At 39.8% G+C, this 25,912-nt stretch overlaps 1 protein-coding gene across 1 annotated transcript in view; it reads right to left on the reverse strand.

Annotated features, from left to right (window-relative positions):
- Positions 1–4,489: 4,489 nt before the first annotated feature.
- pcdh7a (protocadherin 7a) overlaps positions 4,490–25,912 on the reverse strand; it is a 57,340-nt gene continuing 35,917 nt past the window's right edge. Inside the window, exons 4-5 of the mRNA XM_042485206.2 lie at positions 15,145–15,346; positions 4,490–8,517 (exon numbers count right to left, since the gene is read on the reverse strand). Of these exons, the coding sequence (XP_042341140.2) occupies positions 7,979–8,517; positions 15,145–15,346 (741 nt within the window). The 3' untranslated portion in view covers positions 4,490–7,978. The remainder of the gene's footprint in view (positions 8,518–15,144; positions 15,347–25,912) is intronic.

The raw sequence follows: 25,912 nt of genomic DNA on the forward strand, positions 1-25,912 counted from the left end.
ATAATTTTTCAGTTGAAAACAGACTTTTATTGGATGTGACACAAGCTGGCGTTTTAATACAAGTGATTACACTAATTGCAGATAATGAGGATGCAAAATTATATGGCCTTGGATGTCATGAATTGACATTTCAACCAAGCCCCCGTCAGCCTAGAAAAACAATTTAACAATTTCAAACCTTTCCTCAAACAACATAATTCATTGAACCTGCGATGTGAATATTAAGTTGGAATTGTTTGAAAAATCTAATTTGTAGGCAGCAGTGGATCTGCATTAAATGATGGACCTTTTGGCTACTACAAAGTGCAGACCAATTTCCTGGCCTGTTAAAATGAATAAAGTAGTGTAGATATTGCTTTTTGGTTGTTTTTATAAAGATAATAGGTAATTTAACATTTAAAGATTATGTTTTTGTGAGTCAAAGGAGTAATTTTAATATATATTAGGGGGAGGGTATCCCCTCCCATTATTCAGTTTTGTTCAAAATGTCCCCCCAATAAAGTGCTTCAGGAATAAGTCTTAAAACCTGGATATGAGTTGGCATTTTAGCATTTTATCTCTAAGTCAGTGTGTTTTTGAATAGGTTAAAAATATACCTAAAAAAATTGCGTATCCTCACACAACGGTATGTATGAAAATGCACACAACTGTTTCTATGATATACTATGAATAAGTGTCCCAGAAATGACGTTATGTACTTAACGTAAAACTGTGATTAACATAAAGTTATGTAGGTTAGACTAAGGTTAGTAAAGTTACTGGAAAAAAGTTACCATTTCCAGGTTTTGGAAATAGACCGTGGTGATGACGTACCTTAAAAGTGACTCAAAGTTCACATGGTTCAAACAACTTTGTTCTAAGGAAACTTCCAGAGGAAAGTCCAGCCTTCCTCCTTCCTGTTGGTCATGTGATCGCAGAATTTCAAAGTACATGGGTTCTACAGGAATCACCTGCTCATGATTACTTTTGATATCTCAAAATTTTGGTGCATTATCTTTCTTAGGAAAGCATACAGTGCATTAGGACAGCCTGTAAGTCAACCAAGCACCATTGTCTGAAAAAATAATTTGCAAATGTAATCATAATCACAAATGAATTTAACAAATTATCATTATTATAACAATACTATTATTACTTATATACGGTGCACTGCAGTTCTGGTTTGTGCAAGTGGCATTGCCGTAACCTCGGCTATTGGTAGGTTCAACCATTGTCTGGGTTAGGGTTAGTGTTAGTATAACATTAAAAAAAAATAGAAACGTCATAATATACTATGTAATGGAACAGTCGTTAAATATGTTGTAGTATAATGTGAGGAAAAAAATTGCAAAAAAAGTCAATGTGTGAACTTTTCCTGTGTGGTCCTGCTTGCTCCCTAAAATAGCCCTGAGTTGTCAAAACTTTGAAACCTCTGATCTGAGATTTTTGTTTCAAAATGCTCTAAAATGATCAGATTGGCTGTTAAGATTACAAAAATTGACCCTCAGGGGAATTCCTTGCAGACTTTCCCAAAGGTTTGGATCTCAGAAGGTGCCTACTAAAAATGCTAACCCCTGATGTTAAATATTCTATTACGTCCCTGGTTGATATTATTTGTAATGGTGTTTTTTGCTGTACATATATGGGAATAAATGATTACCCTGCTTATTAGCCTTTCATATCTTAATGCATATAACATCTTAATCATCCAGGCGGCCACAGCTCCCTCACTTTTTCTCACACTTACACTTCTGAATTGCACCTACACTAAATGCATCATGCACCTATTATCCATTGTTATATCTGATATGACATAAATGGTGAAATATGAAAAACCTTCTACTCGTAAATTCTCCACGTTGCTATAAATTAAAGTGGCAGGTGGATCTTCCAGCTGTCGACTCGAAAGAAGTAGCCTTTAACTGAACATGCAAAGAAATGTATTTATAGCTCCTGAAAACTAGTTGCAGTTACTGAACTATATTTAGATATACTCATTTCCTGTCCTTCTGCTTTTCTCATTCTGTCCTTCACTCTGACTGAAATGAATTTGAAACAAAGGAGAACTGCTTACAACATGAGAAGACCACGTGCACTGCCAGAAAACTGAAGAAATACTTATTCATGACCACATGGTGTCAGTGTTGCATACTGGACAACAGGGAATACAGATTGCGGGACTTTTTTGACATTTTGAGTCCTTCACACTAATCTTTGCAGCAGTTAACACCTCAGAAGCATTTTCTGATAAGTCTAAGTCCAAATTGCCCTCTACATTTTTTTTTTTTTTGCAGTTGGATCTAGTTAAGAGAATTCACCTTTCAAAGATAAAGCTGATGGATTGTGCCACATTTTTAATGATTTTCAAAATATATTTTATTCAGCTGGCATTTTCAGCTTGCCACCAATTGACACTACACATTAAATAAGAGCATCAAGGCATCATTCTTCTTAATGGAGGGATTTTGGTTCATGAAATCTGTTTAAAAATTTGTTTGTTCTTGACCTTAGAAACAGAAGACGTCAATATGATCGCTGTTCAAAGTCCCCTCAGTCACATGGTCTTCTGTGGCAGATGAAGTTTGCTCAGTTGTCACGGAAGTGTGGACATCAACAATCAAAAGGCTGAAGAAGTGAATAAGTGAGCAGAGACTGCTGCCATGCAGTATAGTACCACTTTCTGACAAGGCACCCTGTAGGTTGTAATTGTTGGTGAGGTATGAATAAAAGGTCAAACGTTTTCATGTTCTCATGAGCTATCAGCAAAAGCCAGTCAGTCACCTGCAATTATTAATGTCAGTCATTTCTAAAGAGCTTCTACAGCTTTTTATCAAGATTGCAGTTGTAAATGTCATTGCCTACCATATACTAGAGGCCTTTAAAAAGACTTAAAAGACTAAAGTCAAACACCCTATCACATCTAAAAAGAATGTAAGTGCTTAGTGACACACTCTAAGATTTAGCAAAGGGATCTTATCAAGTCAGTGTTTGTAAAGCTACATTAGATTCCTTTTGAGATTATTTTCCATTCTGCTCCTAGTTAGAAAATAAAACACCAAACTGGTTTTAGGAAATGTGACATCTTAACAATATCTTACATGACTATGTCTCCAGACACAAAATTAAAGGCAGCTTATGCTGGAAGTATTCCTATCATTTTAGCTTCAGTATTGTCCATAAAGAAGAACTGTTATTTGAGTGCAAACTTTACATTTTGGATTTTCACGCTCGCTTGTCAACTCACTATCAACCTCTGTTGGTTAATAGTGCTATTTTACTGTGATAAGACACTGGGAATGATAGGTGAACTATTTCAAAAGTTAAGATATCTCACTAAAATGAGAGCTAGCTGGTGGTTTGGATCCAGGTCAAATTTAACACTAATCTCTTGTTCACTCCACAACTCCACCAATTTCTTCTCCTTTTCTACCATCCAAGAGACTTGTTCACATCCTTGCACCTCCCAGGGGCCCCTTTCATGTGTACTGTCTTCCTTGTCTGCTGCTTCCTGTTTGGTGTTGGAGAGAGCACAACTATTGGTTGTTGACAATGACCACGTCATTGAACTTCAGTATTTGCTGTCTCAAGACTAAAAACTTACGATAATGTGAACACTTCACAGCAAATGATTGAGATCATTGGAATGGCAGAAACTGAGGTAAAATAATAATTTTATTTTAACACTGGTTCAGTGAAGTAGCTTGAAAAGTTGTTGGCGTCAGGCTTGCACGAGTTGTCAATGAATTAAGTTGGTACGGACGTCTGCAATCCTTCCTTAGAAGGTAAGTAATCAAAAAATGATTTTCTATGACCTTACAACCTTAAAAAGTTCATTTAGTAGCATTTAACAGTTCTATAAAACATGAGTTAATGTTTATTAACCATAATTTACACATTGTAAACCCATTGTAAAGGGTGCCTTGTCATAAAGTGGTACCAAAAATTCAATTGTGAGCAACGCAACAGCTTTTGTTATATCAAGCTAATGTTCTTGAGGCAAATATGTATTTTTGAGTTATGAGATCCCAGACTACTGTGTATCTCATACTCGGCTTGCCACCAACATTATTAGACCTTGATAATTGGTTGAATTCAGTGTGTTACATCAGGTGAATTCGATGTCAGGACAATGTCTACTCCCAAAGTCAACTCGATGTAGAATACTTAATACAGACGACATCAATATTTTGTAGGTTTTAAGTTGTGTTGTCATGTAACCAATACCTAAAGTCTTTCAAACCTCTCATGATGTAGAATGACTACATTTAGTCATAACATATTGAGAACAAAATCCAGCGTCTGGAAAATGTCATAATGTTAATGTTCACACATCCTAAAATTTTAACGTCGCTAGACATTGAAAATGTTGTGAACCTGATTTTCTGTCAAACTAAAACATAACATCTGTCTGACGTAAGAGTCCAACGACTTTATGATGTCAAATTAATGTTCATTGGCAGCTAGGTAGTTATTGTGGGATTTTTTTTCCAAAAGTTCACAGACAAGCAAGAGTGTTTGAAGTTTTTAATGTCAAAGTCAAACTTTTACATGATTCATCTTCATACCAAACTATTCGTCGACAGCTCCTCCTCTTCCTCGTCATAGCAAATGCAATTAGTTCATTATGTAATTACAGGAAGGGAGCAGCAAAAAAACAGAGCCAGCCCCCGTAAGAAAAGAAAACAAAGAAGAGGAAAATAAAAAATAACCGTTTTTTTTTTCTTTTTTTTCTCTAGTGCAGATTCGAAGACCTTAGGCATGCCATTGTCTGTTACAGTTTCCAGTTGTCTGTTCTACAGTGTAGTTTTATCTGTACATGGCTATAAGGGGGGTAACAGCACGAGGGGGATGACAGGTACATGATGTGCACTCAAGTGTCTTAAAAATGTCTCGATTAGTGGGTGATGGTCAACGCTCGTCTCTGTCTGTCTCCCCTCTCTGTTTTGCAGTAGACTGAAAGATATTCAGGTTTTTTAAACGTGCAGTATAAAAAAAGATACACACCCACACAGATTCATGTACAGCGAGTTCCTTTTAAATCTGGACGGGAGGGTTTGAAAGGTGCCATGATGATGCTGCCATAAAACAGCAGTTTGAAGAAAACATCTGCCACTTTGAAGAGGCAGGGCTGTGTCAAGAGTCTCATTCCATAACTTCAAGACCTGTCCGGTGTCCAAAGGGATTGAGACACGCTAGTCTTTCTCCCAGAGAAAGAGCTTGTGTCCTTGTGTCTTTAAGTGATTGTTTTCACCAATCCCTTTTTAACCATCCATGAACAGATTAACTCCATGCGTTTGGTTACGTCCACAGCACAGTCCATCAATAACAGAGCTCAGTAAACAGCCATGTTGGGGATTTGGGGGTAATGAAGGCTTAAGGGAGTAAGTACATCAGTGGCCTAAAACAAGCTAGAGGGAGTCAGTCAGAATTGTAAAGTTGAAGGTATATACAGGTATACAAAGCGGAATCACACACATGGAGCACACCCATTTCTCCAGATGATAGCTATTGTAAAAATGAAAGCACAGGACTCTACCGTGTTCTCACCTTGAGTTACCTTCCAGCGAGGGGACAGTCAAGCAGCAACAGTGTGTGGGGTTTGTGTGTGGCCAAAACACCACAAGTCAACAAGTTTTGTCGCACATCTTACCTGAGTGTTGCTCTTCATTCTACCAGAATCGAGGAACTAGAATTGCCTTTAACAAGCATGCCTCCCTCGCCTCATCTCGTCCAAAACAAGCCAAAAAAAAATGAAGAGACACACTTACTGGCAATTTCCAGCAGTGTTACATTCGCCAATCCAGACATTAATGAGATCAGTGCAGATCAAGGGAGGAGAAGAGAGGAGAAAGGAAACTCATTAAGACCACAGGGACGACCTAACCCTATTATCCCTATCACACCACTGAACCACACACTGATGATGGGAATTAAGATGTGCTGGCCTCGATCCACACCCACTCTTCAGCCCAGTGCAGCAGAGTGTGTCTGGAGTCGTGCGGTAGCTGCTGGGAAGGACAAATGTGAAGGAGTCTGTTATCTGCGCAGTTCAGCACAGCAGCATGGGCGTGTTCAGGTCGGCACTGCGCGGTGAAAACGGGGGGTTGCAGCAAAACTCTGCGCTCCCACTACATTGTGTTCTTTTTTTTTGTTACAGCCTGTGGCACCCTTTCGTGCCAACTCGGGAGAGAAAAAGTCCCAAGGTTAACCCCCCAAAAACTTGCTCCACAATAAAGAAGGAACAATTAAATCCACTGACTCCCTTGCTGCCGTCATTATCTCCATCTCCCCTTACGCACACACATATAATACAGATTTATCCAAATAGGCGTGGTATCCAAAAAAGGCGTGTGGTTTTAAAAAAGACAAAAAGTTAGCATTATCTTTCGTTCATGCAGTTTTTTTCTTACAGAAATTTGGTTTTTCTATACTTACAGTATGCAGAACATCCCATAATCCCACATTGTCTATCATTACATAGATGAAATGTCTGAAATTCTCTTTAATGGAGCCATCAGTCAGAGAAATGAGTAATTATTATTTAAATACATTTCATGTTTAAATACTGGCTGAAGGGGGAGCAGGCAAAATGCTACAGCTAGTTCAATGAGAGGCAATATGTTAAAAAATGATGATTAAGAACACATACACACATAGTGCATATGGATTGCGCACATCTTAACATGGTTTTGTGTCTTTACTTTTGCTGTATGTGTGTGTGTGTGTTTGTGTGTATGAAAGTTAATGCAAGTTATTATATACGTTATGTTACACGGCCACCGCATCATGTCATAAAGTGTGGCTCTACGCATGTTCACATTCTGTAAATGCACTGTATGAGTTTGTGTTTACATGCTTAAGTCTGTGCGTGCATGTGAGTATGTGTGTGTGTGTGTGTGTGTGTGTGTGTGTGTGCGAAAGAACATTTATGATACATGAACACTGTTAGGATACTGTGGTGAACTCAGCACCTCAGTCTACATTAAAACGGCAGTGGCGAGATAACGCCGCCGTCTCGGCAAATACACACATACGATATATACATACAGACTGGGTGTGAAGGCAAAAATAATAAACACGTATTTTCACACACACCGGAATTCTGTGGCACTACGGACACTCTATGAGAACCTTGCGTTCTGAATTACAGTTGATTACTGTAAAAAAACAAAAAAACAAAAGTGTATTCACATTGTTGCAGTTTGTTCTTGTTTTCAAAGATACCTGATTTTAGAGATCAGCACATTTTTTTCTACCGTGTAACTGTACAGTGGCCGCACTTTTGTCAGTACTTTGATACTCTGTTCACGACTTGTTAAGATTCTCACGGGATCTGATCGGTTAATATCCCCGTCTTGTGTTACGATAGAGTCGATTAGGCATTACAAAGTTTGATTGGTTTGAATTAGATCCAAAGAACTCAATCAAAGACCCGTTAACTTCTTTTCATCTATTTTCGACCGGATAAGACCTCTGTGGGGTTATTTTTTCAGCAGATGTTTCACCAGTTGAGTCCAAATCTTGCCTGCTGGAGCCTCGGTGAAAGTTTTAACATGCACCGAGGCATTTATAGCATCAGGATTTACTCAGTCTCTCTCTTCTTCACTCAGATCCCTCCATGGCAGGGGGGTCAGGCATGCATTGGATTCAGGTAAAAAGAAGAAGAGATGAAGTTGTCCTCCTCCACATGGACATAATAGGATATTTGCCTGTGGGTAACTTCTGCTAGTAGTTAAAAAAGACTTCTTTATTTTAGAAAGTACTCCTGGTCAGGGCTCTCCGAACAGTCGATCCGCCCCTTGCTTAGGTGCCTATAAATAATAGTCAGAATCCAAAAGTTCCAATTTGATATTTTGGAAAACATCTTTTCTGACATATTCACATCTTCGTGGGTATATTAAAAGGCCTTCCAAACTGACGACTTTCCAGTAAAGTCTTAGCCCTCCCTGATTTTCAGAGAAGGGAGCGGCGTGGGGATGACTTCTCTGTTGCGAGGCCGTCACAGGTAGACCTCTCGGCGTGACAACGTGAGGCAGGACGTGGTCTTGTAGTCCCCTCCTGTCCGCGTCAGTGGTATGACCTCTGGAGGGTTCTGGCCTTCTCCTCCTTCCTCCTCCTGCTGGCGCCTCCCGAAGCCAGCGCTGCTAAACGTGTCATAGGATGCCGAAGTCATCTTGCGGTTCAGGAGGTTCCGGTTGTGATCGCCCATGTTCCTGTTGCGGTCTCCACTGCCCAGGGTGCCGAGAGGATCTCCGTTGGCTAAGGGTAATCTCTGACCTTCACCACCGACGACCACCCCGGGTTCTGAGCTCCCCGCACTGCCGGCACTCTCGCTGTCACTCTCATGGTCGTTGCCACGGAGATTGTTATTATCGTCTCCGGGGGCAAAGGTGGAGAGCCGTGGGGGATCGCTGCCGTGGCGCTGACGCTGGCGAGGTGAGGGGCGGACGGGCATCCAGCAAGTGTCAGAGTGGCCGAACTCATCGCACTCTCTGGTACACTTTCCTGTCAAAGCCACGTCTGGCAGCTGTCTGGCGTCTGGATAGAGAGATAGAAGAGGGAAAAAAAGAGAAGAAAATGTATGATTTTTGCTACCTTTATTGGATAGTCTTCACTAAAGACATGGACAGGAGATATGGGGAGAGGTACCACATGAAACCAACATACACAACCAGAATCAAACTGGGAATGCTGCAATTATACAGTGTGTGTCCTAATCACCGGGACACCCTGAGAAGAGACAATGCAACACATTTTGAAAACTTTTCCATAATACTTAACCCCATTTCCATGACTTTATTCAAGAATTTTAAAATGGGTGGGTCTATACATAGATACAGTCATAAACTGGATAAACTAGTAGTGAGTGTTCCTTTCCTTTGTGATGGCGCTCTTGGGTCCTCTCCTGCTTTTCGGCTTTATATGGATGCTGCCCCTTTCGTTGGTTTTAGGGGTTTTCAAGAATCAGTGGTTTGCTATGTATGGCCAAAAGAACTGCTATCATTGCCAACCTATGTTTCTTCTTATGCACTCATGGAGTATACCCCGTGGTTATTGCCTGTCTTTTGTGGGGAAAGCACTGGTGAAGGAAATGAATTCTGTTGGTCCTATTGTAATTTGTTATTAGAAACTGTGTTTTTCACGCCCTTTTATGGGTTTCTCAGAGGTGGTGAATCCACTTCACGCAGGGAAGTTTCAATCCTTCCAAGACCTCACCACACCCGATGTTAAGATTAATGCACACTATTTTTTCTATTTTCCTTAAGCATTCAATGACTGATAGGGCCAAAGAAGGAACAACAATTCTGCTATCTGAAAAAAAGAAATACTGCTTTTGTCCTGTGTCTTCCATGAGGTGTAACTTGAAAAGGCAACCTCAAGCCAGACATGCTGAGCCTCTATTTGCCATGGAGGAGGAGAAACCTTGTTCTTTTCTTTTTGCTGCTGCTGCTCTCCCTGCCTCAGGAACGTGTGCTGTTCCTGTTTAACGCTTTCCACGTGAGCACGTGGAAGGGCAGGGGGTCCCCAGAACAGAGCCATATTGCCAAATATTAATAACTGCAATAAGCTAAATCTAAAAGGTGCTAAGAAATGTTTTTCTTCACTAAGTGGTCCTGACTGAACTGGATAAACTGGTGGTGAGTGTTAACATTACATGCTTGTTAGACATTCCCACCACCAACTGCATAAACCCACTGACCTGACTGGCACATATGGTAACTTCACAAAATTCGACCATGCCCCTTTTTGGGGATAGAAAACCAGATCTTTAAGATCGTTATCGATCCAAACTTGTTAAATAGTGCCTCTTTATCAGTGCTTTTGGTGTATGAGCACAATGCCAAAAGGTTTTCGTGTGCATATGAAACACCACTGGATGGCGTCTGGTGAGACCATGGCCAGAACTGATTGCAGTTTTAAACACAGGTACGCCGGGTATGTGCATGGGTGGCCTCACTTGCAAACGCAGCTGGACAGAACCTGTAGTGTGCGCATGAGGTTGAAACGCTGCCAGTACAGATGTAATAAAAAGAACGATAGATCCAACAAATGCCGGACTTTCATGCAGGAGTGATGTTTTTTTCCTACACCTACCCATGTGCCTCCTAACCCTAACCATCTGTGACTTTGTCGCTCAAACCACCCATGCCAGCATGTGTGTTGGTTGACGTTCTGGCATTGGTTATCATGTGCTGTTGTTGCCTAAACATAACTACATTCAGTGTAATCTCAACATGTGCATTTGTTGACATCAGCACAGTAGTAGCATCCCAGAATGTAGCCAGCACACTCAGAAAGATACCTAGAGCTTAATATTGAGACGTGGAGGTTCACTACAAAGCAGCAATATGTGATGACAGTTTTGGATATTGAGACTATATAGATGTCAATGCGATTTGACATGTGTTTGGATTATACTTTTGACATGTTTGTATGCATTATGTATGCTTAAAAGTGTTTGTTTTGTAAACATGTTTAATAACTGTTATACAAGTTGTTCCGGCCAAGCAATCTAAATGGTCAGCAAGACATTTAGAATGCGCTCAAATCTGCATGAAAACACACCTTCCTCTTCACTAAAAATATCACTTCACCACTTCCTAACCACTGCACTAACAAAACTCTACAGTGATAGCAACACTCATCAAACACAGGACCAGCAGAATTGAAGGGCATTTACAACAAATGTCAGCGAAATAATGTTGTGGAACTCAAAATGGCGGCAAATAGCTGATATGAAAAGTAGCAGGCACCTCACTTGTGATGTAAACTATAAATTTACACAAAGATGACAATAACCAGCAATAACCACCATGTTCTGAACAGACACACTTTAAATGCTGACAACAAAATGACATTTGCATTTACAAAACAGAAAACTTAAATGCAAACTTAAAACAACTCAGTCCAGATCAAGGCATGATGGGAAAGTGGGCGTTGCTACAATGCACAAGCACCTCTGCACTGATCTCTTTTGTGCAGCAAATGACTTTAAAGCGCACAATCTTGTGTAAGATAAATAATAAAATAAATTCAGGTTGATCGCCGTGGTGCTCCCTCAGGATTACCCTTTACAAGTAGATCAATGACTCAACCCAGTGGGCGGATATTTCATGTAACGCTGTGCGGATCGCAATACCTGGTGATTCAATCACAAATGTATACTTGGTCGAATCATCAGCTCTCGGTCTGTAAATAACCAACCTGTTATAGCCCCCAGTTTGATCTACAAGCTGATATTTAGTTGGAGATGATGGTTTGATGCAGCTACTGTATGACATTAACTTACTGCAGCAGCCTCCCACTCAAACTAAAGTTAGCTATCCATCAGTAGTAACTGACAACGGCTCATTTAGTGATTTACCACACAGCCAGTGAGTATTCATGTATCTCATGTGCCTCAAATCTCAGTGTGAAAACCTCGGTTAACCCACTGCAGAACGGGTCTTCTGCATTTTCTTGATTCTGTCCTGATGTGACGGCACGTCTCTCTCTGCAAAGAGGGGACTGAGCTTTGGCAATGATGCAATGCCAGTCTGGTCAACTGGCAGGTTTCCATAACAGATTTGTGCAAAAATTAAGCAATATTTTCAAAATGTCCATAAAACACAGTTGCAAGATGTTTGTATTTCCACTGAGTGATGTTATGCAACTTGTCCTCTTGCAATAATATTCCAAGAAGCATGGTGATGGATGTTCACAACATTAGCAGGTTTAGTTTTATTGCAGCCACCACACTAGCCGTCATTATTTACATTGAGGCGAAGTTTGCATGTTATGTGAGTGATAATGAAAAAGCAAGCCCCTTCTACATGAGAGCGACCACGTATGAGGGATTTCTGGGAGCCGAAAGTCCACGATTTCACAGAGGAATTGTGGATTTAAAACTTCCGAATGAATGGGAGTTTTTTGGGAGTTTCTTAGGTGTATTTTATATTTGTAATTTCAATTTGTGCAATTTGAGGGTTAATGGAAGCCTAATGTGTATCACATTAAAATAATGATGTTTCAACAGTCACACAGCAAAGCACTAGATTTTTAAATTAGTATTACTAGAAAAGATTTTTGTGTAACGTATTTTAAACAAAAGCCAAAACAATGCAAATTCATATCTTTCCCAAAACATTTGGTGAATCCTAACCACAGGCCTGGAAAACAGTTTTTTCCATTTTACCCCAGGAATATCATAACTGTGAGAACCCTGGACAACTACAAAAGCATAAGGAAAGCAGTCGGGTAAAGTACAAAGAGAAAGAGATGAGTTAAACATTGAGGAAATCAGGAGAAAGAAAAATTGGTTAAAAAACAGGGGACAAAGGTTATAAGGGAGAGGATGTAATTTGAAGGAAGCAAGAAAGCAAGAAAAATGCTGTTAGAGCAAAATGAAAACTGCTGACTTCAAAATAATGCTTAAAAAAATCTGAGCTGTGCTCAGCATTACATGAAAGGTGAAAGGTGAGGTCAGAACAAACAACCATCGAAGCCAAACTAAAGATGATTGTCAGAAATTTGAGTGACAAATCTAAATTTCTTTACATGCAAGAGGATGAATAAGTGCAACGAGTGTTAGTTCAAAAGGTTAGTGAGGCCACCAGAGATGCTGATGCTGATGTCCTACAAAGGCAAGTGTCAAAGGCTCTGGTTATTATCTATGTAAACTAGTCATTTATGAATCAATACTGACATGGTGTTCAATGGAGACAGGAAAAATAACGATGATAGATGAGTTACTGTGACTCTCCTATCAATTACTGAACTTGTTCAGTCATGTTGCGCATACACTCTGAGAAAAAGGGGTTCCAAAAGGGTTCTTCCTGAACGGCTAGGGTTCTACCCAGAACCATTTGCTTCTGAAAAAAAACATTTTTGAGGAAATTATTCTTTGAGAACCCTTTTTTAAAGAAATGGTTCTCCAGTGGTTCTTTGTAAGAGCTTCACTAAGAACCCCTTTCATTCAAAGAACCCTTTTTGGAAAAGTTTTTTGCGGATCGCTAAAAGAATGGGTGTTAAAAGATACCCTCCCTAAAATATTCAAATGTTTGCCCATGTTTCAAATTGTGTTTTTAAATGTAGCTGCATCCTTTACCATAATTTCATGCCATAAAATACCATGCGGTCTGACCAGTTCTTTTTTTATTTTCATGGGTACCCAATACTTGGCGTTATCTAAAGGCTGGACTAGTAGTGATTCCATGAAATCTCCACCCTCTTAACCTGTGATTGTGAACTATGATTGTTGTTAGTTATGCTGGACCACATAAGCTACACCCCGTTAGGAGCCTCATAAAGTCTTAGGCTGCTGAGTGCGGTAGCATTGGTCCCAGGCTAACCTGTTAATCTAAAACTATGATTAGTGGAAGAGAGATTTATAGGTAATGTCAATTACTTGTTTTGGAGCCCCTTTGGGTGGATTCAAGATGACACCCATTGGAATATAAAAGGTTTTGCAGTAGGATTTCCTGGGTGGGGTCTTGTTGGCATGCTTTGAAGGTGGAAAGGTTCTGGATAGAACTCCCAAATACCCCCATGGAACTGAATCTGCTGTGGTTACAGCATCTAATTCCAAACTGTTCAGGGCATTTTGACAAAAAATAAATTGGTTAAGAACATGAAAATTGCTTCTCAGTTGGAACTGAAAAATCACGTTTTTCTTGACCTGAAGTGTGAACCATGACAACCTCAGAGGGCATGCTATATTCTTTAGTTAGAAAGAGAGGATGGAGAGGGCAACAATAGAAAAGTCACGTAAGAAATCGTCAGCAAAAAAAGAGCATGCAGTGGACTTATTAATAGTTGGTTCATGCTTGTTTACCCTCCGGTGATAGCACTTCCTAGATTACAATGGTTCTGTGCAAAAAAAGTGTAAATGCAGAGTGATTCACCAGATAGAACCAAAGATCCTGAACAGAACCAATTCAAGAATCAGATCTAATTTGGTGGGAAAGGGGTAAGAGAGGTTATGGGTGAAACCATTACACTATAGAAGTATTCTCTGTAAAACCTCAGGTTCTGGTTGGAACCTTTCACAGATGGTTCCAGGTATGTTTAGTTCTATTTTGAACCATCTCAAAGGGTTCAAAGGAGCCAAATAGGGTTCCCCTAATTGGACAAGCCTAAGAAGTGCAAATGGTTCTAGTTGGCGCCTTTATTAATATGAGTGTAGGTAAAGTAATACATTCCATGCGCATCCAATGAGCAACCGAAAACAAATTTATCCACTGATTTTACTTGAATTAAACACAAGATATTAAATATTTCTGTCTTACTCTGCAAACTCATTCCACTTTGGTTGCTTATGTACAGCAGCAGCGGCAGCAGCAGCAAAAGCAGCAGCAAATTCATGTGAAACCAAACAAGCACATCATTATACAGTATAATTATAACCAACACAATGAATTTTCTGTTCAATCCCTCTCTCCATCTGACCGTGAAGAAAACATATTAAACTCCACAAACATCTTTAAGACTTCACAAATCAGGGAAAAAAGCAGAATTTAACCCCAGAAGACTAGTTGGTCACCAAGGTCACTGTGACCTTGGTGTGTTGCCATAGTCTTGCACACACTGGCTTGGCCATATAAAAAGAGAGATAGAATAAAAGACCTTTTTTTCTTTGCTTCTCTCCATCCTTGACAAAGACCCAGTTGAAAAAAGGTAAAAACATAATTTCATTGGTGAAAGGGAAGATTTGGGCTGCTGACTGGCGGCAAGGCCACAGACGAGCTTCTGGCACGGCACACTGCCGCACATTAGCTTTTCAAAAAAGCTCTTCACATAACACACAAGCTGTCACACAAACATATGTTCGACACATGCATGCACACACAGGACAATTGCTTTACTCTGTAAAAGAGAGAAAAAAGCTTCAAATCTTGACAGCAAGTCAAGGTTTCAAATTGTTTGACTGTGTGTGTGGTTGTATACGTGTGATTGAAGGTGAGTGTATAATCAAAACATGTCTAAGGCATTCAGAGAATACAGCCCATGAAGCCTTGAGAGACATAAGAGACATTAGAAAGCAAATGTATCTGGTAGCCTCTTGACCACAAATAAACAACTGAATGATTTCAGTGAATTGTTTTGGCTGTTTATTGCATGATTTCTGTGTGTGTGTGTGTGTGTGTGTGTGTGTGTGTGTGTGTGTGTGTGTGTGGTTGCTCTAACCATTCTCCACGTGCTCCTCCTCTCCTACACTGCCCTCCGGTGTGGTCCGTTCGTAGCCTTCTTCGGGCAGCGGCAGGGCACCCAGCCGCGGCCCTGATGAACTCTTGCTGCTCGGCGTCTCTGAGTCCTCCAGGCCACTGTCATAGCAACCGCCATCCTGGGGCTGGCTCACCACCGAGAAGGTCACCCGGCGAAGGGTCCCCTGCGGGGAACATACACACACAATATGGGATTAATCATCCTGCATTCCTAATCTGAGATTCTAAATCTGGGGATTAGGCTGGTGGGCAGGGGTCTGCAAAGACATATTGAGATTATCTGATCGTGTTCGACTTGATTATAAGCTTAGCTGCTACAATGCAGGGTAATAGTCATCAACCAATCATGGAGGTCTTTCAAAGTTTTCAGTTGGCTTTTAATCCCAGTTTAGATTAATGCTGCTGGACACGGCTGATGTTTACAAACCTCTGGCCCGCCCGGAGACACTTATTTTTCGTCTGGAATGGCGCCCAGTAGCAGCAGCTGGGTAATAGAGTCCATTCTCAAAAACACTGACTGTGTGCTCTATTACAATAAGTGAAAGATGAAAAAAAAAGAGTTGTGATAGTCTGTTTGTATTACTGTCAACAAATCCCACTGAAAAAACAAAACCAACAATGCACTGATGTTATTACCAAGTCTTGACTGCATATCCAAATCCTGATAAAACCCCATATTGTCAGTTAAAACACCTAGCCATACCATTGCAATCAATGACACATTCCTTCATAAAAAATAACATGGACACGGTGGTCTATTTTAAGTCAATCCCAACTACTGTGTTTAAATACTTACTAAACAGATGTGTGTTAATCTGCAAAGTACCCAACAACAACAACACTATTTACTCCTGTTTTGAGTAAATTTTGCTGAAACTAGGCTACAGAGTCTGGCTATTTTAGGAAATAATCTAATCTTTATAAAACACTGAAAATACTTTATATTTATGACCTGTTTTTAAAGATCTGCATCTTCAGAAGGAACAAATGGGCTTTCGGCTGAGTGCCACAGACAGGGTGGGAAAGTTGGAAACTACTGAGACGGATTAATGCATTGTTGGTTTTAGTCTTTTCATTTGATTTGTTAACAACAACAAAAATAAAGAAAGTTGTTAGTCTTATCCTTTGAGCTCTCTTGATTGGTAAACTGTTTTATCATTGTTTATCATGTTTTATCGTTTACCCATAAATGAATACCTCAACTGAATAATGACAATTTATATATCAATTAATCACTTTGTAATAGCTTAAATTCTTAAAGAAAACACTGTTTTTCTTGAATGCCTCCATGGTGAACACAGAATCCACAAAATGTGAACATTCTTTGTTAGTTGAAGTCAGTGGGGTCTGTATTGAACAATAGAAAAACAATGTCAAAACATCCATTTACAAACTGTCACACAGCCAATGGTGTGGGTTTTGTTTCAACACTGGGAGGGACATGTTAAGTTGGGGGTTTGGGAGTCCTCTGCCTGAAAACTTTGAACATCAATCACTTAACTTCCCGCATTCTGGTGAATTTTTTTTCCAGTTTGTGGCTTTTCTGGGGACAAATGCCCATGTTTAAAATATTAAAAGGGTTGCGTCCACATCCCCAAATCCACACCTATGCACACAATTTGTGCAGTGTAATCCAAGTCTCATTTATCCCGCTGTATGCTCAAAACACATTTTCCCTAAAACATTACAACACAAAACATTACAATATAAAACATTTCCTTATTCCCTATACAAATGAGATCTGAGCAGAGTTCAAACGCACATGTGCACAGGCACGTATGAGACCGTTTGCACTGATGTGGTTTAAATCGTAATGTTTTAGCGAAAATGCATGTGTTTGGGAAGTACTGCTCATAGAAGTGGATAAATAAGACTTAAAATGTGTCGCATAAATTCTGTGAGAATTTGTAAACGGATGTTTTGATATAGTTTTGCTGTTTTTAAATGCGGTCCGTATTTACTTCTTTTTATTTTATTCTTCATTCCCTGTGGTTTCATCCAAGAAAAAACAAAGTTATATCTTGAATTCAAGGTAACTCGTTGTGAACAGCTGATTTACAAATTGTCATTTTGTGGGCAATAAAGTCTTCCTTTAAGAAACCGCTATGTTAAAGTAATTGGGATCTGAACAATAACATTTTGTGAAAGCTTTGAATGTAACCATGTGCCTCAGAAAAACAAGCCGCACCCATCACCGTGAACACAGACCACCAGGCCATCTACCACTACTGACAAATCTCCGAGTCCTGCAGTGGAAGCGGTGGTGATTCAGTAACGAATCACATCATTCACTCAAACTGAGCATCACACCTGCTGTGACTTCACCACACAAATCACCCCAGTCTAGTTAGAAGACCAGTTTTCACTTTGGAGAGGGAAAAAAAAGACTGTAATAAGTCCATGCTGAGAGAATATCAGAGGGAGTTAAATGACTCCGTCTGGCCTGGAGGGATCACTCTGCACCAGGAAGCCCGTTTCTATACAACACCCCTCCTATCTCCTCTCATACTCATTTATCTGCTCGCAAAATTATAACCCTTTCAATTTAGATCTGCTTTGAATCGCGCGGCGTACAGCGAGGAAGTGAGTGGAACAGAGGGGAGACGCAGATTAAGGCGGTAAAAACTTCAGCTCGGAACGTCGCCTCGGGATAATCTGGAGGGAAACGGATGGACGGCTGGCATGAAAGCCCGAACTGAACCAATTCTTCTTCTTCCAAACACCAAAAGAGACAGGAGCATTTGAACATTTCACCTAATGAACATGCAAGACAAGAGGAGAGAGGAACACAAGCAAAGTTAATTAAGCAGGAGGGGGGGAAATTAACGGAGCACTTGTTTCTTCCGCCATTTCTTGACAAGGCTTAGATGAAAAAGGGATGAGAGAAAGTGACTCAGACAGCCGAGATTGTGAGCACAAGCAAGACTGAGGAGGAGGACAAGATATTAGATTCTAATGGAAAAGGAGCAGTTCTTGGAATCTCAGTGGCTTCAACTTAACTCTCCACAGAGAGAGCAGTGTATTTTTAGAGCATTAGTTTAGACGAAGCGGTCCAACCTCTTTTCAACTCCTTCAGACCAGGGGCGACGGCACGGAGAAGAAAAAGTGGGTGAACATGCATAAAAGGCTGAGTAAAGACGGCCAGAGAGGGCACGAGTAAAGATAATTTTGGATTCTCTGCAATGAGAAAGAAGTTAATTGTTTGAGCTACCCCAATACACTTAAAAAAAAAAAAAATCAGTGATGTCGACATCACAACTAATTTCTCTATTTCTTGACTCAACAGGCTGTCAAAACTGTTTTCTTAGGATCATAGCATAATAACATCTCATCATGGCAAAAAATTTTTTTTTTTCACAATAACAGAATAATTATTTCATGATAATAATGGTGTACAATGATAATTATTTCTGACACAAGAGAGATTATTTCTCTACAAATGTTTGCTCTCCAGCCATCTCTTCTAACCATCTGGAGGAAAGGATATTCTATAATTTTCATCCCATTTCCGGAGTTGTGCCTCTTTTTTCCCGATCAAAACAATGACAGTAGCTGGAAAGGGGACTGATTTCGAAGCCCCAATAGTCTGAAAAATATTGCATTGGACCAAAAGCCCAGTTGTACATCAGCTTGTTATACTGAAAACAAAAGCCAATTGGTCTGACGAGCCATTTAGCCTATATACTACTCTCCCAAACACAAATTTGCAAATCCTAGGATAGAGAAGGAATGATCCACACTATTCTACCAGTGATTAGCTAGTATGTGTATCTTTGTTTTTTGGATTGGTCAGATTTAAGCAAGATGAGTAGGACTGGTTCGGGTAAGGTAAGAATGTCAAGGTAAGCCAATCAGACGCTGAGTAAGGCAATACTGCCTTTGCTAATCGCCTCCCAAACAGAAGCACATGGCTATTTATTACGCAGCATGATGTCATCGGACCTTGTTATTATTAGGAAGGCAAGACTTGCCTTACTATGTCTCTTTTTGACTGGTACATGTTACCTTTATTAGTTGAGTTTGTTAGATTTGGGCATGGGGATTAAGACTGGTTAAGGTTAGGGTAGGAATATCAGAGTAAACCAATAACAGGCAGAACAGGGTGGGTCATGAATTGATAGTAGGAATGTCCGATGATGTCATTTTGAAAAATAATACAATGTGCTTCTGTCTGGGAGAATGCGTGGCTATTTTTAAGTAATACAAATTTGTTTATGAGATACTGGGCTTTCAGACATATGGTGTTTTGATCCAATTGGAATAATGAGTCATCAGAACATTGGCAAAGCACCACTGGAAATGAAATATGTATCTTCTTAATCAACTTTAACACTGTGAACCAAAATTAAAATTCACTTTCAGTTATACTGATATGCATTGATGCTACTTTCCAGTATTTTATGTTTACAAAATCACATTCATATTTTGCTTGATTTATTTAAACAACAAGGATGTGGACTTTTTAGCAACCTGGAATGGTAAATAGGCTACACAACCTGAGAAACATGTTAAGAATGAATAGATGTCATATTGTGCAACTATATATATATATTTTAATCCACATGGCTAGAAGAGTCTTTGGGGATTCTGGAAAAATCAGAGCAGCAGTAAGTGTTAAACAAGAGGTTACAGCTATGCTATCAGCTCTGTGAATCTGTACTTTGGCACAGTGGTGCTTTGACACTAACTCAAGTGTCAGCATGCTAACATGCTCATAAAGACAAAGCTAACATGGTGATGCTAAGCAGGTATAATGTTTACCAGACTGATTGTCTTAGTCATTTGTTAATTAGGCTCAAAACACAAATTACAGCTCAGGCTGAAAGGATTCTCATTTAGTATTAGGCCTAGCAGCCTATTGGATGGATTTAAATATTGTCCTTATTAGGATTGCACTGGACTATATTCATTGTCAATTAATCAGTGTTTCACAAACTCCACAATGACTTTCTCAAAGATAGTCAGTTTAAAGAATTCAGAAAATATCCACATTTGAGAAGCTAGAATCAGAGATTTTTTTAAAAGCTTTTTCTTAAAAACTTACTCAATCCAATTAATCCTTTGTGAAATTTGCTGGCAATTAATTTTGTAGTTGACGACTAATAAGTTCACTGTTGCAGCTCTGGTCCTGATGATGGCAAGACCCTGCCAAAAGCCGTCTTTTCAAACATCACTGTGTATTTATATTTTTGAACAATGGATGTTTAACTCTGACTCAAATGCAATGATAATACATGAGAGCCCAAACTGTGACTACAGGATTACTATATAAATGCAGAAATCCAGCCTGTGCCACAGGGCTGGACTTGATTGACAGAAAAAGAGAGTTACTACTATTGGAAGCCTGCTGGTTGCTCTGTGTGTGTGTGTGTATGTTCTCTCACCGAATTCATCTGTTCAGCCACGATTCCATCTAATTCAATTTCCCCCTAACCCTCTTTCTGGCCAGAGCTGCCCCCTTTCGTTCTTTCATCCTGATAATTTTATTTTCTGTTTCTCTCCTCTTTCCTCTCTTCCTTTGGATGATCCTGCAGTCAGCTCTGCTTTTCACAGCTGTAACTCTCCCTCTTTTCTCTCTTCCTCCCTCTCACTCCCCCCACCCCCGTCCCTTCTTCTCTTGCCCGTCATCTTTATGATGTGGCGATCGATGATGTGTCCTTGACCTCGTTATGAGTCCCTCTCCTCTTCCCCACAGCAGGCTTTATTGACCCATAACTCCCCGACACTCCCTAACCCCCTTTCCCCCTTTTTCCTCTCATCCTCCGTCTTCTCTCTCTCTAAAGTCTTTTGCTCTAGTATCTCTGTCTAGTATTCTTTTGCCAAATCCCATATTTTGGCATGTTTTAGTCATTAAATTTTACTAATTGTGCAGTCTACACATTCTGGCCCTGTCCCCTTGGCCTCATATCATTGTTGTCTCACTTTTCTTTTAGTTCTGCCTCTACTACTCAATACTCATTCAAACATTTCCCATCAATTTGGATTTTTTAAAAGCTTTTTAAATCTCTGTCTTCTTTGCTCACACCTTAAATGATTTATATTCCCTCTTTGTTTAGGAGCTTCTACCTTCCTCTAAAAAAAAACAACCCCCCCCCCCCCAAAAAAACCCTCTTTGCAACCAAGTGCCCCTCGATGTTTTCCAACCTGACTCACAAAGCATGTTTGTCCGTGTGCATGCCTTCTATTATTTGGCTGAGCATTTCCAATAAAGCCAGATTACTGAATATCCGAAATATCTGCTGAATGTGGACACGTGCTCATACGTGTGAGCACACACACACTTCTGAACACAGACACATACGGATGAATTGGCTAAGGTCCAGTGTGGCCTATGAATTCATGCCTGATGGAATATTAATTGAGTTTGACGGAGGACATAAAAAACCTTCCCCTTAATCTGACACGGGCCATTACAGTTCAATACTGACATGGGAGCTTCACTCATTTGCAAGGCAGAGAGTGTTTGAGTGGGTGTGTGTGTGTGTGTGCATGTAATGCAACTGTACTGTACAAGTATCTTAATACAGTATGGGAGTTACTGTGAAGTTATTTCTGGCAGAAAGGTATGAATCAAACAAATGCATGATGGGTCTGAACTTGGAATAAACTTAACCATCTGAATTTTGCAGCTCTGAACACACTGTGAAAAAAAGAATTCCTAATATAGCTTTCATTTCAGGGCAAGAGTGTGTTGTGGCGCACGCGTGTGTGTGCATATGCTTATGCGTATGAGTGAGACTTCGCACCTTTATGTTTGTGTTTTTTTAACGGCTGTGTATGAGTGTGAGACTTTCAAAGCCTGCAAGATGTGTTATGTCAGCCTATGAAAAGACACACACACGTGTGTGTGTGTGTGCGCGCACTTGTAGTGTAAGGACGTGCATGTGTGTGTGCGTGCACAGGTTGGCTCAGTCATCAAGGTAATTAGTGTGTAAACCTCCTTGCTGTCGGTTCAAAGAGAATTAACGAGCTCTAGTTAATTAACAGTCTCCCTCTCTTCTCGTTACATGTGTCTGCATATTCAACACATGTGTGCACGTGTGCATGTGCAACATCTGCACATCTGACTATTTGTGCATGTGTGAGCCCATGTGGATGTGAGTGTGTTCATGTTTGTCTATGCCCTGGTACACTCTGATCTGCATAATGAATTGACTGACAGGATGTGGCTTATGCATAAACCAAAAATACAAATATGGCTGTAGAACTAAAGCCACATTTCCCTTTGGCTGCCTGCTCAGTCTCATTCATTTTTGACATCATCGAGGTTCGGTGAAGAGTCACTGTGTAATGGCTGATTCTATTATTTATTAGTTTGTTCAAGGTATCCTCATACAACAGTTATTATGCTATCTTATGAAAACCTATGCACACAATTTACATGATATCTTATATATTAGTGCCCCTACTGGTTAGATTGCGTTTAGGAAAAAAAATCATGATAGGATATTGTCATGTTGCATACTTAACATAACTTAAAAAACAAAACATTGACTTTTGGTTTCACATGGGAGTTGGATCTCCTGGGTGAAAGTCCTATGTTTGTATGACCTGACCACCACTACTTGCTAACGTGCTCTTTCTGCTACGTTATGGGTTTATGTTGGAGTCTCATACAGACACTATAGGATGCCTCTTGCATTGGTATGAGAGGCCAAGGGCCATCAACCATCAACCAAGCTGCTGTTGAGGTCCTGAAAATGAGAATGGGTGTCCTTAAAAATAATAGGAAGAGTGTGGTCCCCAGTAAGTAGTAAAGACCTGTTTACGTATGAATTGGTGTGTGTGTGCGCGCTTGCTTGTGAGTGTCATATGATGGACGACAGCCTGCATTACATAGGTCATGTGTTCACAGCCACCTGGCTCGCAATTCATACGTTATAAATGAATTATAGTGCAATACATGGATGAGAACAGCCCTGTTTGTTCCATATACATTGCATTGTTTGGTTCCTCTTTAGTACATAACAAGTATTTTGGTCATACCAATGCTCTGATTGGAGACTCCCACTGCTGGCACTTATCTGTTGAACCATTCACTAAAGTCATGTTGCATGCAAGCAGAGGGAGGATGTCATGCATAATCCATAACTGTCTATAGTGCACAGACCAACATATCCCATTTTAGATATACCACAACATGCCCCTTACAGTCAACATTAACCATACTAAATACAGACCAAGCGAATTCATAACATTCAATTTCTACCCCAAAATACTATTGACATTTGACTGATACAGCTTATTTAGGCGCTGACACCAACATTTGTTTATGATCAATATCCACTGACAGTGTGTGATAGCTTTTTGCTACTGAATTGATATTTGATAGAGTGGATGTATCTAAATTAGTTGACAGAGGCTGTTCAATAATTACATTTGGACTAAACAGCTCTTAGATTTTAATTACATAAAATATGTGGGTTTTCTTGCCTGCTTGCTTTTCTTTATTAAAAATGTATCAGACTGTGGTAGAAAGAATTCCAACCTTTTAATGACTGAGAATGAGGGATGCTATTTTCTAATATTTCACAAACGTTCATCAGTTACGATGCTGTTAGCTATTCTGATGCACATCGGCCGGCATCACCAGTGATGGATCAGGCTTTTATATTTTCTTCATCTGGCATTCCGCTTGCTTCCCTCCATGATGCCACATGTTTGCATTCCCTTCTGTGCTGAAATGAGCAACTGGAGGTGGGAAAAGGGAGAAAAAAAACTTTTCTTTGTAATGGCTATGTTTTTGTGTTGAGGCAGGCAGACGTTGGACAGTTTTGCGAGCCAAATGTCAATCAAGCAGACACCTGACAACCAATTTGTAATCACTCCCTCCAGACACCTGGAATTTTCCTAACGTTGACTGAGGGGTGTAGCTTTGCGTGCTAATATCCCTGCCAGTTGTCCGTCAGTGGTGATTTCAGCCTGTGGGTGCATGATATTTAATGCCAAGCGTCAATATTTCTAAATGTGATTATTTTCATGCCAGAAATAGGACTGTGTGACCCTCATGGGATACTCAACATCTCAATTAAAGGCCAGACTTATGGAATTCATGAAGAGTCTTGACAGCTCTAGTTGGCAGGATGACCTATTGAATGTTTAAAACAACCCTGGCATTAAAACCCAAGATATAGTTTCAGCAAATAATTACTACAAAAAAAAGTGACAACACTTTTAGAATATGTTGATGTAGCTTTGAGGAAATCTCTGCTGGACAAGCAGATATCTGATCTGCAATGCATGATCAATGTAACAGTCTAACATCACTATTTATATCATCAAATTATGTCGCCCCATCCTGTTTCTTAGAATGCGATAGCTCATTTACTACCTAAAAATAATTGAGCTGATAAAATGTCAAGTCTTCTGCATATTACAGCTATAACTGTGCAGAATATGTAAGGTGATATTGCACTCTGCTACCACAACACACAGTGAAAACTAATATGCCTCTGTTGACACCACATGGGTATAGTCCCAGACTTCATATCTGGAATGCTGATCAGTCAAAATGACCTTTGCCTCTGCTCTCTTGTTTTAGAAATTGTGTTGTGCTAATGCAGCCGGCAAATGTAGATGTGCTTAGTGTGGAGTGAGTGTTGCAATGAATAAGTAAACTACGAGTTTGTTATTATTCAAATATTATTGGAAAATAATGTGTTTGTATCGACTGTTTTTCTATTCAAATTGTTGAGCAGTTTAAAGACGGGAATGCTGCCACTTTGCATGATTGAACTGCCATGTAAAGATGCTTTGTGTGGCAACACTAACTACATGGATTGATTGCACACTATTGTCTAATCTGTATATACAAAGGGAAAGTGGCTCTTCTGATGACATGTTTCATTGCCTGCATTTAATCTTAAACAGGGGTTTCAATTTTTTCGGCCCCCCTTAGCTGACAAAGAGGAAGAGCAGGGACCCCCTACGACTAATATTGTAAAAAATTAAGTTGCATATGAAACTGGGCCTGGAATAACATGTAGAGCAGCCTAAGGTGCCATGTATAAAAATACTCTTTTATGGTGCTTACAATACAAAGCTCTTAGAATAATAATAATTGGCATTTTATTAGATTGATTTGTTTCTGGGGTGGACATTATTTAAGAATCTCTTGCTTAAAAAGCTGCAAAAACAATCCATTGCAGTAATGGACCTGCACTTGTATAGCGCTTCTCTAGTTGTTGGACCACTAAAAGGGCCCTCACACTACAAGTCACATTCACCCATTCACACATACATTAATAACTGGTGGCCTAGGCGCCATCTGCTACTAATTTTTTTCCCCAATATTAATACATGACTGCACAGCCATTGGGAGCAATTTGGGCTTCAGTATCTAGCCCAACGATACTTGACTGGAGGAACTGTGGATTGAACCAATAACTTTCTGATTAGTGCACAACCCACTCTACCTCCTGAGCTACAGCCTCTCCTTGTGGCTAAAAAGAATGTCAATACACTTAAAATAATACACGTCATAAGTCCTAAGTCAATCATCCCAAAGTCAATTGGATTTTCAAATGGGTTTTTGATTAAATGCTAGAAGGTCTGTTGTTAACAAAAGCAAAACAGACTCTCTTCTTTTGTTCCACGACATAAAATATGGCGGTGAATACCATATTCATAAATTTTGAAGCTTTTACATGTTTTAAAAAAGGCAGTTGCTAAATAGTGACAACATAAGATGACAGAGCTTCGATTAAACCAACGCTTTAGCTTTTTACTTC

The sequence above is a fragment of the Plectropomus leopardus genome, chromosome 3 (assembly GCF_026936395.1).
Source record: "Plectropomus leopardus strain MGB_pleo_1.0 chromosome 3, ASM2693639v1, whole genome shotgun sequence".
NCBI lineage: Eukaryota > Metazoa > Chordata > Actinopteri > Perciformes > Serranidae > Plectropomus > Plectropomus leopardus.